We start from the raw sequence: 15,888 nt of genomic DNA on the forward strand, positions 1-15,888 counted from the left end.
CAAAAAGCAACCCCATAACACTATAGTCAACATTCACCAGGAGATGGCGACAGACAACATAAAATCACTCTATTACAGACGGCGTCGCAATGGCTGTAACTTCCTCGTTCTTCTGCTTCGTCTATTTGTGTGTGCAGTTTTTTATTAGCATCTGTAGATGTTGTAATGTGATTGGGCAGGCAAGCTGTTTATATAGTGGGAAAGCGGAAGTGAAAACAGGCTGTCCTCACTCAGGTCCGCATGGAACTGGAGGGGGCGTATCCTCCAGCTGCGCTGAATTTCGGTAGATTTTCGGGAGAAAATTTCTTCCGGGAGGTTTTCGGGAGGGGCGCTGAATTTCGGGAGTCTCCCGGAAAATCCGGGAGGGTTGGCAAGTATGTATGACATTGTTATTCAATAAAAATTACAAAAATGTAAACAGTCATAACTGCCATAAACCGAGTATGTAGAAAGTGACGTGATCTTCATGCATGATTATATGTGGATTACTGGATCTCTTTGAGAACGGGCAGGTTGATGAAGTCCGGTCGTGAGTTCACTTCAAACTGACACTTAATCCTATTTGTGTGACTTTGGGGACGAGGGGGAAATATTGTTGTGTTATCGATTTTTGTGTGGTGTTGCTTCCTTATTGGTGATTATTCCAAGCCGAGTATTATCTACCCGTGCGAAGCAGCGGCACTTGACTTGAATGTGACAGCGCGTCATAATGAATACAAAAGTATCATTAGTCCGGAATCTTAAAGGTCTTCCTGGACCGACAAAATTAGGAACTGGTGTCAAAAACATACTGTTGCAGCTGTATGTGACAATGAAATACAAAAAATACAAACCCGCGAACTGGAATCTCTCGCTCTTTGGCACTCTTGACAACCTCTGCAAACCTTAGCATGCTTTCTTCAATAGAGCAGTTAATGTTTTTCACGCTGAAGGTCTCAGACGCCGAACCAAAAACTGCAATTTCAGTAGCGCCAGCTGCAACCTTTAGCAGAAGAAACATTTCGAACACAAAGGAGAAAAAAAATTCAGTTAACAGGTATTTTCTATGGGATTCACTAAATAAATCATGACTTAATTACAGCAGGGCTTCTTTACCTTTTTCACTTCAGAGCCACTCTTTTCCACTAGGGCAAGGGTGTCAAACTCAAATACAGAGTGGGCCAAAATTTAAAACTGGACAAAGCCGCGGGCCAAAGTTGAACAAATTAACCTTTTAATAGGGACCCAAACAAGTTTTGCATTGAATATTGAACAATCAAGGCTTATATAACTTTATAGTGACATGCAAAATAGTATTTTAAATAAAAATAATAAAAACATATCAATGGAATATCCAATAAAATGTAAATAAAAAATGGAATGCCTCTTTTCTATTTGCAACCTTCTGAGGTGAATATCAAAATAAACATTCTGACAGGCTAAAAAGACATTTGAAAATAAAATAACTAATGAATGAATCAAACATTCACGCCTTGAAGTAGCAAGAGAAACTGCGAATGTTAATTATTGCTCAGTTTGCTACACTGATTTGCTTTAACACTGAATATGGAACAAGCAACGTTATATAACTTAATAGTGCAAAATCTTAATAGTGGTGGTAGCGTAGGGTGTATATTGTAGCCTCCCGGAAGAGTTAGTGCTGCAAGGGCTTCTGGGTATTTATTTTGTTGTGTTTATGTTGTCTTTCGGTGCGGATGTTCTCCCGAAATGTGTTTGTCATTCTTGTTTGGTGTGGGTTGACAGTGTGGCGCATATTTGTAACAGTGTTAAAGTTGTTTATACGGCCACCCTCAGTGTGACCTGTATGGCTGTTGACCAAGTATGCTTTGCATTCACTCATGTGTGTGTTTAAAAACCGCGTATATTATGTGACTAGGCCGGCACACTGATTTTATGGTGTAAAAGCGTACGTGACGACAGGTTGTAGGGGATGTGCCTTTAAGGAACGCCCCCAATATTGTTGTCCGGGTGGAAATCGGTAGAAACTTGAGAGTGTGGTTGCCCCGGGAGTCTACCGGGAAAATTTGGAGGGTTGACAAGTATGAGTATTAGCAGTGAATGCGGTGTTACAGCGGCACCGCCGCTGTAAAATACCGACGGGTCAGCACTAATATTAATTCGACATTGCCTCTAGGGCCAAATGAAATTACACGGCGGGCCAAATTTGGCCCGCGGGCCAGAGGTTGACACCCATGCACTAGGGGTTTAGGGCCCACTAAAATAGGAACATAGAATTAGTCATCTTACTTTTGATTTAAATTGTATTTAATATTGATATATAACAGGATTAACCTTGTCAAATGATATGAAAACATGTGTTAATCGCAAAGATTATTATTGAAGTCAGGCTGGTTACAAAAATAAATACTATTTAACTATATTGCAGAATGGACTCACAAAACTGATAACAAATAATTACATGCGATTACACCGTGTTAAATAAATATAGTGCAACTAAATTAAGAATAACTAATGATAAATTGTATGTTTCTTAAATAAGTCAATAAAATCCAAGCTGAATAAAAATACAGCTTCACCACTTTAGTCGCAATTTCTGCTTTGAAGAAACTTCTCTATCACTTTTTCTTCAGACTTCTTCTGTTTGTTTTATATTATCATTACTGCCACTAGTGGTGGAAAAGGGTATTACAAGAGAGTACCGCTGCAGCCCATACGGACCAAAGCTGAGAATCAGATTTTTTTTGACAACCCTCTAGGGCGGGGGTCGGCTTTCGAGCCACAAGCGGATCCTTAGCACCGCTCTAGTGGCTCCCTGGAGCTTTTTCAAAAATATATGAAAATGAAAAAAGATGATGAAAAAAAAAAATTTTTTGTTTTAATATTGTTTCTGTAGAAGGACAAACATGACACAACCCCCCCTTAATTGTTAGGAATCACACTGTTTAAATTAAACATACTTCAATGATGAGAGTATTTGGCTCAAGCCATGTTGTCCTAATTTGGGAAGTCCTTGAACGCATCATAGTTTGTTTAAACGTACAACTTTCCTTGATGCTGCCACAGAAAAACATGTCTTATGCCACTCCTTCTGTGTCTCTATTTGTCCATCAAACGTTTTATGCTGTATGTGAAGCCACAAAGGTGAGCTTTATTGATGTTATTGACTTGTGAGGAGTGCTAATCAGACATATTTGGTCACTGCATGACTGCAAGCTAATCAATGCTGACATGCTATTTATTCTAGCTGTATGTACATAATGCATCATTATGCCTCGTATTTTAGGTATGTTTGAGCTCATTTTATTAGTAGTTTCCGTTTCCTTCAACTTGAACACACACATCTTTACCTTTGGCCATTCTAAGCCAGTAATTTCCAGGAGTTATCACACCTCTCTGTTTCAGTAATGTTTTGTAATGTTGTAAAAATGGGTAAAATAAATATTCTATTTCAACATTTTTGTCAACGAAGATTTGCATCAGCCTGCAACACTTAGACATTTTGATAGTAGTCTAATATAGCTAATATAGACATATAATGTGTTGCCAACATCATAACACTTATATAGGGCTTTACATTTTTTTCGGCTCCAAATTTGGTTGTTTTGTATTTTTGGTCCAATATGGCTCTTTCAACATATGCTAGTTGAGTTTATACGAAAATGGATACATGGATGATACAGCAGAGGATTGGGAGAATGTCATGTGTTCAGATTAAACCAAAATAGAACTTTTTGGTATAAACTCAACTTGTCGTGTTTGGAGGAAGAAGAATACTGAGTTGCATCCCAAGAACACCAGACCTACTGTGAAGCATGGGGGTGGAAACATCATGCTTTGGGGCTGTTTTTCTGCTAAGGAGGACAGGACGATTGATCCGTATCGTGAGATTTTGAGCCAAAACCTACTTCCATAAGTTAGAGCTTTGAATGGTCGAGCAAATACTTATATTCCACCATAATTTACAAATAAATTCTTTAAAATTCCTACAATGTGAATTCCTGGATTTTTTTTTCACATTCTGTCTCTCACAGTTGAAGTGTACCTATGATGAACATTACAGACCTCTGTCATCATTTTAAGTGGGAGAACTTGCTGACTAAATACTTTTTTGCCCCACTGTAGTTAATATGGACACTTACATCATGTGTTGCCTTCAGTATAACATTTAAATAAGGCTTTACATTTTTTGCGGCTCCAGATTTTATTTATTTTTTGTAATTTTCGTCTAATATGGCTCTTTCAACATTTTAGGTTGCCGACCCCTGCTCTAGGGCCTACGGTTAAGAAACCCTGACTTACCGCATCCTGAAAGCCTTGCATGTTGGGTGTCAATACTGGGTACTGAACATGAGGCACTCTCTGGATGCCTGTGAGAACTTCCGTGTGGTCAGCCATCTGAACGAAAAGAGGAAAAACACATGAGGTATAAAAATAAAACCATAAGGTCAACACAACTTGTTCTTGAAAATACATCATTCCAAGTCGAGCCTTTCACGTCCCTGCACAGGCCATTAAGGGCGAAGTTACTTGATGTCATATTTCCGTGAAAAGAGCAAAAAACATGTTCGAATGTCCTTAAAAATAGCAATGCAATTTACGACAGGAAGGGTAGTATTTCTGAATGTTAAAATAATCTTGGGGGAGGAAAACATCTGCGGCGATGCAGGTAGCCCACAGTAGTTGTTCGGCTTTGTAAATCACTCGCCTCCGTTGAACTGCGCACAAAGTGGAGTTAATACCTGCGGTATCCACTTTGAGGAGACAAAGCTGGTGGCCTCGATCACACGCAGGCCTGATCCCGAGAGCATGTCTATCAGCTGGATTTTCACCCCTGTCCGAACAATTTCCTGGGGGAGCAATAAAAAAAAAAAAAAAACCTAAACAGCTCTTTGTGGATTTGAATCCATGCAAGTTGGGAGGTAAAACATGTCTTAAAATGTACGATTTTTTTCTTTTTTTTTTTTTTTTTTTACTGGACATTGCGGTGGAATCTTCACCTAAAAAAAAAAAAATTAAAAAAAAGTGCTGGCATGCAATGAGGAATGATTCTACTGTGACATGCTAAGCAGAGTAAACGAAGCCAGAAGCCATGTCCCTTCCCCTCTTGGATTTCAAAGAAAATGTAAAACATATGCTACGGTAATTATGGCGCACAAGCCATATGTTGAGCGTGTTTTATGTAGGAAAGACAGAAACATTCAGGGGGAAAATAGCAGTTTTGAAGGTATGATTAAGCATAGCAGCAGGACGGCATATATAAATATAAATTACGTTGGGGTTTTTTTTGTTTTTTTTTACCTTTTCATTTTGAAGACCATCTCTGGGCCCTACTTCAACAATCTTGACAAACTGGGGATAGTCTGAAGCAGTCTGGGAAGGAAGAATACGACACGAGAATTCATATTTGTGCTTGGAAGTCACCGAAAAAATGCATAACAGTCACAGAACCATAAAAGTGCCAGGCATTAGCATGGGAACCAGCGAGATGTTCGCACACTGGGAAAAGATAGAGAGAATTTCACCCACCCACCACCCCGCAGGAGCCACAGGGGAAATTTCTGTGTTTGGCAGCAAAAAAACTGCAATCATCGTCGTCGTGAACATGCAAATGAACACTTAAACAAACCATCTAATGTACAGTTTGTCTTGACTGGCTGCATTTACTGTAACTTCAGGGGCGAGAATGAGCAAACATGAGCGTGAAAATGGGATTCTAAATTTAGCATCCTGTTGGCAAAGTGCACTCCCGTTTTAGTTGAGTTAAGAAGTCTAGTTCATCTATACAAAGTTTGAATAAACCATTAAACATGAACATTTTGATAGAATATACAACATTAGATTAAAGTAAAATCCATCCATCCATCCATCCTTTTTTTGTTTGCTTGTTCAAGGTCGGGTTGCGGGGACACCAGCCTAAGCAGAGAAGCCCAGACTTCCCTCTCCCCAGCCCCTTCGTCCAGCTCCTTCCGGGGGAGCCCAAAACGTTCCCAGGCCAGCCGGTAGAGATAGTCTTCCCAACGTGTTCTGGGTCTTCCCCTTGGCCTCCTGCCGGTCGGACGTGCCCTAAACACCACCTTAGCGAGGTGTTCGGGTGGCATCCTGAGCAGATGACCGAACCACCTGAAGAGGAGCAGCGGCTTTATTCTGAGTTTTTTTATTTTTATTTTTTTTAATTGAATTATATTTATATAGCGCTTTTCTCTAGTGACTCAAAGCGCTTTACATAGTGAAACCCAATATCTAAGTTACATTCAAACCAGTGTGGGTGGCACTGGGAGCAGGTGGGTAAAGTGCCTTGCCCAAGGACACAACGGCAGTGACTAGGATGGTGGAAGCGGGAATCGAACCTGCAACCCTCAAGTTGCTGGCATGGCCACTCTACCAACCAAGCTATGCCGCCCGGATGACAGAGTTTCTTACCCAATCTCAAAGGGAGAGACCCGCCCCCCAGCAGAGGAAACTAATTTCGGCCACTTGCACCCGTGATCTTGTCCTTTCGGTCATAACCAAGCTTATAACCATAGGTGAGAATGGAATCGTAGATTGACCGGTAAATTGAGAGTTTTGCCTTCCGGCTCAGCTCCTTCATCAAAACCACAATGGATCGATACAAAGCTGCAGGCAATCCCTAATCAGCGCAGCTGGAACGAATGAGGACAGACAGCATAAAGACCAGCTGACTTGTAGATCCAGTGCCGGAACATAGTTCACTCCTCATAGTAAGCATCCCGTCTCTGGCTTCCCTCCTGCGGTTTTGCTCTTTCTCTGTGACTTCCCTGTTCCAGTGTCTTATGTCCTCAGTGTTCCCCGAAGTGTTTTCTCCGTTTCCCGTCATCGAGCTGTGTGCTTTGACTTCCTTCTGGAATCCGGACGCCCCCCCACCCCCCCCCACCCACCCCAACCCCCTTCAATCCTCCACCCCTGCTTTGACACGGACCTCGTTCTTTCTCTTTGTTTGGTGCTGTGCAGCTACTCAGGCAAACCATATATTTTGGACATATTTACTTTACAAAAAATAAGTGTGGGATAATTCTCTGGTTGCCTTATTTGTATTTTACTTTATTAAATGGATGTATATTAATGTTTGGCGCAGCTGGACTGGAGCAGGAAGGGATAGAAATAGAAAAAAAGGAAGACGGAGGGGGGAAATGCGGGGACAAGAGGGGGATAAGACAAAGAGACAACAACCACAACAAAGACAACAGAACAGCATCAGCAAATACAATATGTACAAATGATACAAAAAGTGATAGTGAATACTAATTACACATAAAACATTTATATAGAGGTAATAGCTTAACATAGCAATGCTAATTGAATATTTTAAATACAGACTATATTATGGTAATAGCTTAGCATAGCAATGCTAGTTGTACATATTACATTTATATGGCGGTAATAGCTTACCACAGGATAGCTAGTTGTACATTTTCCCTCTATATGGAGGTAATAGGTTAACAGAGCAACGTTAATTGTAAATATTACATTTTATATGGAATATAATTGCTTAGCATAGGAATGCTAACTGTACATTTAACTTGTGTATGGATGTAATAGCTTAGCATAGCGATGCTAATTGTTCACTTGCTTTTTACATGGATGTAATAGGTTAGCAATTCTAATTATACATAAAACATTCATACAGAGTTAATAGCTTAGCATAGCAATGCTAATTGTATATTTTAAAATTATATGGCTGTAATAGCTTAGCATTGCAAAGCCAAGTGTACATATTACTTATATATGGCGGTGATAGCTTAGCACACCAATGTTAATTTTTACATGTAGATAGCAAATTAGCATACCAATACTAAAGGTACATATTATATTTTATATGGAGACAATAGTTTACCACAGGAATGCAAATTTTACATTTTCCTATTATGGATGATAATAGCTTAGCATAGGAATGCTAAATGTGCATTTAACTTATATATGGAGGTAGTAACTTAGCATAGCGATGCTAATTGTACATACTGTATTTCCTTGAATTGCCGCCGGGGCGATAATTAATTTAAAGGCCTACTGAAACCCACTACTACCGACCACGCAGTCTGATAGTTTATATATCAATGATGAAATATTAACTTTGCAAAACACATGCCAATACGACCGGTTTAGTTTACTGAATTACAATTTAAAATTTCCCGCGGAGTTTCTTGTTGAAAATGTCGTGGAATTATGACACGCGTGGTGACGCGTGCCCGTGACGTCTGGAGTTGGAGGGGACATATTAGTGCAGCACCACTTGCGGCTAAAAGTCGTCTCTTTTAATCGCGCAATTACACAGTATTTTGGACATCTGTGTTGCAGAATCTTTTGCCATTTGTTCAATTAATAATGGAAAAGTCCAAGTAGAAAGATGGAGGTGGGAAGCTTTAGTCTTTAGCCACACAAACACACAGAGTTTACTTGTTTAAAATTCCCGTACATGAAGCTTTACTATGGATCAGAGCGGTCAAGCGAACATGGATCCCGACCACTTGTCAACCGGCAGGTTTCGGTGAGAAAATTGTGGTAAAAAGTCTCCTCTTACCGTAGATCAGCGGAACTTGTCATGCTGCTGCTGCTGTGACTAATTCCCTCAGAGACTGGCGTAAAGACACCCGTCGACACACCCCTCCGACTATCAGGTACTATATAATCTCACTAAAACATTAGCGACATTATAGAAAGATAAGGGATTTCCCAGAATTATCCTAGTAAATGTGTCTAAAAACATCTTAATCGCTCACAAGATAATCGCCTTTTTTTTTTTTTTACTTTATTTTTTTTTTTTTCATAGTCCTTCGCCATCAATATCCTCAGCCACGAATCTTTCATTCTCGCTCAAATTAATGGGGAAATTGTCGTTTTCTCGGTCCGAATAGCTCTTTTTGTTGGAGGCCCCCATTATAAACAATGTGAGGATGTGAGGAGCCCTCACACGGGTGACGTCATCGTCTGCGACTTCCGGTAAAGGCAAGGCTTTTTTTATCAGCGACCAAAAGTTGCGAACTTTATCGTCGATGTTCTCTACTAAATCCTTTCAGCAAATATATGGCAATATCGCGAAATCATCAAGTATGACACATAGAATGGACCTGCTATCTCATTTCAGTAGGCCTTTAAAACCTTTTCTCACTCCTGCGCTTACCAAAGGCATGCGGTAAAAGTAAGCATGCGCTAATTATTTTAAAACCTCTCACTTCGGCACTTACCAAAGGCATGCAGTAAAAAAATTGAGTGTGATGTAAGCTTGGACCCTAAATCCTACTTAATAGCTCTTAATCTTCTTCCCTTTATGCGATTTCAAATGACCGGTATTGAAATCAGCCTCCTCCATTTTGAAAATGATGACAGGGGAAGTGTCACTCGTGACGTCACGAGTTTGACCAGGCGGTAATACTAAGCATGCGCTAATAATTTTGCGAAGCGAGTTTGACCCGGCAGTAATTCAAGGCAGGCGCATACTAAATGCCCTGTGGTAATTCAAGGAAATACGGTATTCATTTTACGTTAATTGTGCATATTCCATTTACGGTATTTCCTTGAATTGCCGCAGGTCATATAGTATGCGCCTGCTTTGATTTACTGCCGGGTCAAACTCGTCTCCCAAAATAATTAGCGCATGCTTAGTATTACCGCCTGGTCAAACTCGTGACGTCACGAGTGACACTTCCCCTGTCGTCATTTTCAAAATGGAGGAGGCTGATTTCAATACCGGTAATTTGAAATCGCATAAAGGGAAAAAGATTAAAAGCTATTCAGTAGGATTTAAGGTCCAAGCTTACATCACACTCAAATTTTTACCGCATGCCTTTGGTAAGTGCCGTAGTGAGAAGAGGTTTTGAAATAATTAGCGCATGCTTACTTTTACCGCATGCCCTTGGTAAGCGCAGGAGTGAGAAGAGGTTTTAAATTAATTAGCGCCCAAGGAAATACGGTATATGGCGCTAAAAGCTTAGCATAACAATGCTAACTGTACATTTTCCTTTTACATGGAGGTAATAGTTTAGCAGAGTGATAGTTGTAAACACCAAAGGAAAAAATATATATTTTACATCAGTCATGAGCGGTCATGTTCTGCTTAGGCCGCCTTGTAAACATTTAATAGTCAAGTCAATGAAGTAAAACATCATTCTTTTGTACAAAGCAGAAGTACAAAGAGAGTGCTGTTACATAAGCAGCATCAGAGCGTCAGCATCATGACGAGATCATGTGAGGCGTGGAAAGCGGGAGAAAAGGACACCCACCTCTCCGTCCAGCAGCCAGTGTCTTAACCATGGATAGTCCTGGGTGAGTTGCTCAAAGCTCAGGCAATGCTTCACCGTGGCCGGTACGTTCCCCATCCGCAGGCCGGCTGTAGGCGACGGGACGAAGCCCCCCCCCCTCGCCTGTTGTCGTGTCCTAGCTAATGTAGCTAATGGAGGGCATGTGGGCCCGCATGATGTAAGGTGTTACTTACCCAGACGGGTGCTGCTGACTGGGGAGGATGACTCAGCAGTTGCCATGGCAGCCACATCCCAGTTAATGGGTGGGAGGGGATTTTTTATTTTTTTTTATGAAGCAAAAACCAGAGAATGCAACAACAAAGATATGCTGCCCGGTGGACGTTTTCTTTGGATTAATTGTTTTTAAAGTCCACTTCTTCGTTTCACCCAGCAGAGATGGGTTTTCTGTATAAACTATTGCCCCCACTTAAAGGCCTAGAGAAATGAGATTTTCTTATTTAAACGGGGATAGCAGGTCCATTCTATGTGTCATACTTGATCATTTCGCGATATTGCCATATTTTTGCTGAAAGGATTTAGTAGAGAACATCCACGATAAAGTTTGCAACTTTTGGTCGCTAATAAAAAAGCCTTGCCTGTGCCGGAAGTCGCAGACGATGACATCACCCCTCACATTGTTTTTAATGTGAGCCTCCAACAAAAAGTGCTATTCCGACCAAGAAAACAACAATTTCCCCATTATTTTGAGCGAGGATGAAAGATTCATGTTTGGACTAGGAAAAAAAAAAAAAAACGCGATTGCATTGTGGCAGATTCAGATGTTTTTAGACACATATACTAGGATAATTCTGGGAAATCCCCTATCTTTCTGTTGTGTTGCTAGTGTTTTAGTGAGTTTAATAGTACCTGATAGTCGGAGGGGTGTGTTGACGCCAGTGTCTGATGGAAGTCGACGGCAGCTGTACGGACGGCAGAAGCTCAGCTGATCTCCAGTAAGTGGCGACTTTTTACCACAATTTTCTCACCGAAAACTGCTGGTTGACAAGTGGTGGGGATTCATGTTTGCTTGACCGCTCTGATCCATAGTAAAGATTCACCTCTGGGAATTTTAAACAAGGAATCACCGTGTGTTTGTGTGGCTAAAGGCTAAAGCTTCCCAACTCCATCTTTCTACTTTGACTTATCTATTATTAATTGAACAAATTGCAAAAGATTCAGCAACACAGATGTCCAAAATACGGTGTAATTATGCGGTTATAGCAGACAACTTTTAGCTGTGTGTGTGCGCAGTGCTAATATTTCCTAACAGTCCGTGACGTCATGCGTACACGTCAGCATTCTGCGATGTTTTCAACAGGACACTTCGCGGAAAATTTAAAATTGTAATTCAGTAAAAAAAAAAAAACGGCCGTATTGGCATGTGTTGCAATGTTAATATTTCATCATTGATGTATAAACTATCAGACTGCGTGCTCGGTAGTAGTGGGTTACTGACCACGCAGTCTGATAGTTTATATATCAATGATGAAATATTAACATTGCAACACATGCCAGGATGGCCTTTTTAGTTTACTAAATTACAATTTTAATTTTCCCGCGGAGTTTCTTGTTGAAAACGTACCGGAATGATCTCAGGTTGTAGCAGACATATTAGCCCAGCACCACTTACGGCTAAAAGTCGTCTCTTTTCATCGCATAATTACACAGTATTTTGGACATCTGTGTTGCTGAATCTTTTGCAATTTGTTCAATTAATAATGGAGACTATAAAGAAGAATGCTGTTGGTGGAAAGCGGTGGATTGCAGCTGTCTTTAGCACCGAAACACAGCCGGTGTTTCTGTGTTTGTTGTGAAGCTTTAACACAGAGCGATCAAGCGAACATGTTTCTCTACGTCAACCAGCATGTTTTTGGATGGGAAAATTGTGATATTAAGTCGGCTCTTACCGAAGACTTCAGTGAATTATGCGACCTCATCCTGCAGCTCAAAAAGGCTGCTGTGATCTTGGCTCCTCGGCTTCTCAGAGACACTGCGTTCACCGCAGCCATCCGACCTTCAGGTATGACTTTACAATCCCACTAAAACACTATTAACACAATAAGCAGATAAGGGATCTTCCAGAATTATCCTAGTAAATGTGTCTAATTACATCTGAAACGCTCACACTGCCGCCGCCTGGGGCCGTCGCCTTTTCTTTTTTCTTTTTTTTTTTTTTAGTGCCTCACTCTAACTTTCTTCATCCACGAATCGTTCATCCTCGCTCAAATTAATGGGGAAATCGACGCTTTCTCGGTCCGAATAGCTCTTGCTGCTGGAGGCTATGATTATAAACAATGTGAGGATGTAAGTAGCCCTACAACCAGTGACGTCACGCGCACATCGTCTGCTACTTCCGGTAAAGGCAAGGCTTTTTTATTAGCGACCAAAAGTTGCAAATGTTATCGTCAATGTTCTCTAATCCTTTCAGCAAAAATATGGCAATATCGTGAAATGATCAAGTATGACACATAGAATGGACCTGCTATCCCCGTTTAAATAAGAAAATCTCATTTCAGTAGGCCTTTAACAGTACTCCTACTTAGAGCATTTTGAGATAAGAGCTAATTGTTTTGTTTTTAAGTTGCAAGCAAAAATGTCACAATGAAACCCGCCTAAAACATCTGGTCTTACTCGTTAGCGACAACTTATAGCTGGAGATCCACACAACTTTTTCAACCACGGGAAAGCAGAATGTGAGTGGGAAGGACAGGAAAAAGTGGATAACATTTATTGATTTTTAAAAAAAATAATCATCAAAAACATGACTGTGCTGGAGCCAACTTGGCTCTGCGCCATCCTTAAGCGGAAAGGTGTCTTACGTCAGCTTAGAATGATAAAATGATATTCAAATGGACATTTATCCATGAAAATGTGGAAATGCTGCTGATGCTGTGTTTGACGGAGGAGCGACTGGAAGGTGATACCGTAGAAGTCAACTCTCCAAGGTAAAACGTTGTACAATATTATTGCAATACGTCATAGAACTACTGCAGTTGTTAGTAGTACATTCTATTGTATTGTTTTATACTAAAAATCATTTCTAAATGTTTTCTTTTTAAATGAAAAAAATTATTACATTGATTTTAATTTACAAAACTCAAAACCTGTGAAGTTGGCACATTGTGTAATTTGTAAATAAAAACAGAATACAATGATTTGCAAATCCTTTTCAACTTATATTTCATTGAATAGACTGCAAACACAAGATATTTAATGTTCGACCTGAGAAACTTTTTTTCTTTTAAGCGATTAGCACGTCATGCTAATCGATGCTAACATGCTATTTAGGCTAGCTGGATGTACATTTGTTGCTATATTTGCATTCAGCCTTTCCCTCCACCCACATTTAATGCCAAACAAACAGTTCCCAATCGACGGACTTAAGTTGCTCCAGTGTCACAAGATGCGAAAGTCCCTATCGTTTGGTCTGCACATTTTACCGGCGATGCTAAGGCAGACATGGCACAGAGATAGATGTATGGATATCATGCAGATGCATTTCCAACGATAAAGTCAACGAAATCCCAAAGGGGAGTTTTGTTGATGTTATTGACATATGTGCGAATCAGACATATTTGATCACAGCATGACTGCCAGCTAATCGATGCTAACATGCTATTTAGGCTAGCTGTATCTACATTTGTAGCTATATTTGCATCCAGCCTTTCTCTCCACCCACATTTAATGCCAAACAAACACTTACCAATTGACAGATTTAAGTTGCTCCAGTGTCACAAGATGCGAAAGTCCCGATTGTTTGGTCTGCACCTTTTACAGGCGATGCTAAGGCAGACATGGCACAGAGATGTATGGATATCCTGCGACACTCATTCGAAGGCGATCGCCAAATAGCATCAATAGCTATTCGCTCAATAGCTTCTTCAATTTCGTTTTCGCTATCTGCCTCCATGCTCCAACCATCCGTTTCAATACATGCGTAATCTGTTGAATCGCTTAAGCCGCGGAAAACCGAGTCTGAATCCGAGCTAATGTCGCTATATCTTGTTGTGCTATCCGTATTGGCATCACTAAATGACGTCACAGGAAAATGGACGATGGATTTAAAGATAGCGGAAATCAGGCACTTCTAAGCCTTGTTTCGGGATATTCCATGATGGGTAAAATTTTGAAAAAAACTTCGAAAAATAAAATAAGCCACTGGGAACTGATTTTTGTTGGTTTTAACCTTTCTGAAATTGTGATAATGTTCCCCTTCAACTTAATTTGTGCCATACACAACTGCTGCCTGATTGGCAACCAGGACACACCTCCACCCGGTTGCCAAACAGTCCAGCGTTATTTGAACTTCCTTGCTAACGCCTCTTGCTTTAAACCAGGGGTGTCAAACTCAAATACAGAGTGGGCCAAAATTCTAAACTGAACAAAGCCGCGGGCCAAAGTTGAACAACTTAACCTTTTAATAGGGACCCAAACAAGTTTTGCATTGAATATTGAACAAGCAAGGCTTATATAACTTTATAGTGACATGCAAAATCGAGTTTTCTTGGTAGCAGGGGTGTATATTGTAGCGTCCCGGAAGAGTTAGTGCTGCAAGGGGTTCTGGGTATTTGTTCTGTTGTGTTTATGTTGTGTTATGGTGCGGATGTTCTCCCGAAATGTGTTTGTCATTCTTGTTTGGTGTGGGTTCACAGTGTGGTGTAACAGTGTTAAAGTTGTTTATACGGCCACCCTCAGTGTGACTTGTATGGCTGTTACCAAGTATGCTTTGCATTCACTTGTGTGTGTGTAGAAGCCGCATATATTACGTGACTGGGCCGGCACGCTGCTTGTGAGGAGGAAACGCGGACGTGATGACAGGTTGTATTATTTTCGGGTCTCCCCATGTCTAGCATTAAAAGATTACAGTGGTACAAAATGCGGCTGCTAGACTTTTGACAAGAACAAGAAAGTTTGATCACATTACGCCTGTACTGGCTCACCTGCACTGGCTTCCTGTGCACTTAAGATGTGACTTTAAGGTTTTACTACTTACGTATAAAATACTACACGGTCTAGCTCCATCCTATCTTGCCGATTGTATTGTACCATATGTCCCGGCAAAAAATCTGCGTTCAAAGGACTCCGGCTTGTTAGTGATTCCCAAAGCCCAAAAAAAGTCTGCGGGCTATAGAGCGTTTTCCGTTCGGGCTCCAGTACTCTGGAATGCCCTCCCGGTAACAGTTCGAGATGCCACCTCAGTAGAAACATTTAAGTCTCACCTTAAAACTCATTTGTATACTCTAGCCTTTAAATAGACTCCCTTTTTAGACCAGTTGATCTGCCGTTTCTTTTCTTTTTCTTCTATGTCCCACTCCCTTGTGGAGGGGGTCCGGTCCGATCCGGTGGCCATGTACTGCTCGCCTGTGTATCGGCTGGGGACATCTCTGCGCTGCTGATCCGCCTCCGCTTGGGATGGTTTCCTGCTGGCTCTGCTGTGAACGGGACTCTCGCTGCTGTGTTGGATCCGCTTTGGACTGGACTCTCGCGACTGTGTTGGATCCATTGTGGATTGAACTTTCACAGTATCATGTTAGACCCGCTCGACATCCATTGCTTTCCTCCTCTCTAAGGTTCTCATAGTCATTATTGTCACCGACGTCCCACTGGGTCATTATTGTCACCGATGTCCCACTGGGTGTGAGTTTTCCTTGCCCTTATGTGGGCCTACCGAGGA

At 41.0% G+C, this 15,888-nt stretch overlaps 1 protein-coding gene across 3 annotated transcripts in view; it reads right to left on the reverse strand.

Moving 5' to 3' along the window:
* The window catches only part of hmgcll1 (3-hydroxymethyl-3-methylglutaryl-CoA lyase like 1), a 69,660-nt gene extending 59,227 nt beyond the window's left edge, over positions 1-10,433 (reverse strand). The window contains exons 1-5 of one of the 3 annotated variants that reach the window (XM_061910339.1): positions 10,197-10,433; positions 5,260-5,331; positions 4,701-4,808; positions 4,261-4,356; positions 834-982 (exon numbers count right to left, since the gene is read on the reverse strand). In XM_061910339.1, the coding sequence (XP_061766323.1) occupies positions 834-982; positions 4,261-4,356; positions 4,701-4,808; positions 5,260-5,331; positions 10,197-10,292 (521 nt within the window). In that variant the 5' untranslated portion in view covers positions 10,293-10,433. Of the gene's footprint in view, positions 1-833; positions 983-4,260; positions 4,357-4,700; positions 4,809-5,259; positions 5,332-6,381; positions 6,787-10,196 lie in introns of those variants that run through there. The other 2 variants (XM_061910342.1, XM_061910341.1) reach the window with 2 other exon arrangements.
* Positions 10,434-15,888: the final 5,455 nt, after the last annotated feature.

Source organism: Nerophis ophidion, linkage group LG09 (assembly GCF_033978795.1).
Source record: "Nerophis ophidion isolate RoL-2023_Sa linkage group LG09, RoL_Noph_v1.0, whole genome shotgun sequence".
NCBI lineage: Eukaryota > Metazoa > Chordata > Actinopteri > Syngnathiformes > Syngnathidae > Nerophis > Nerophis ophidion.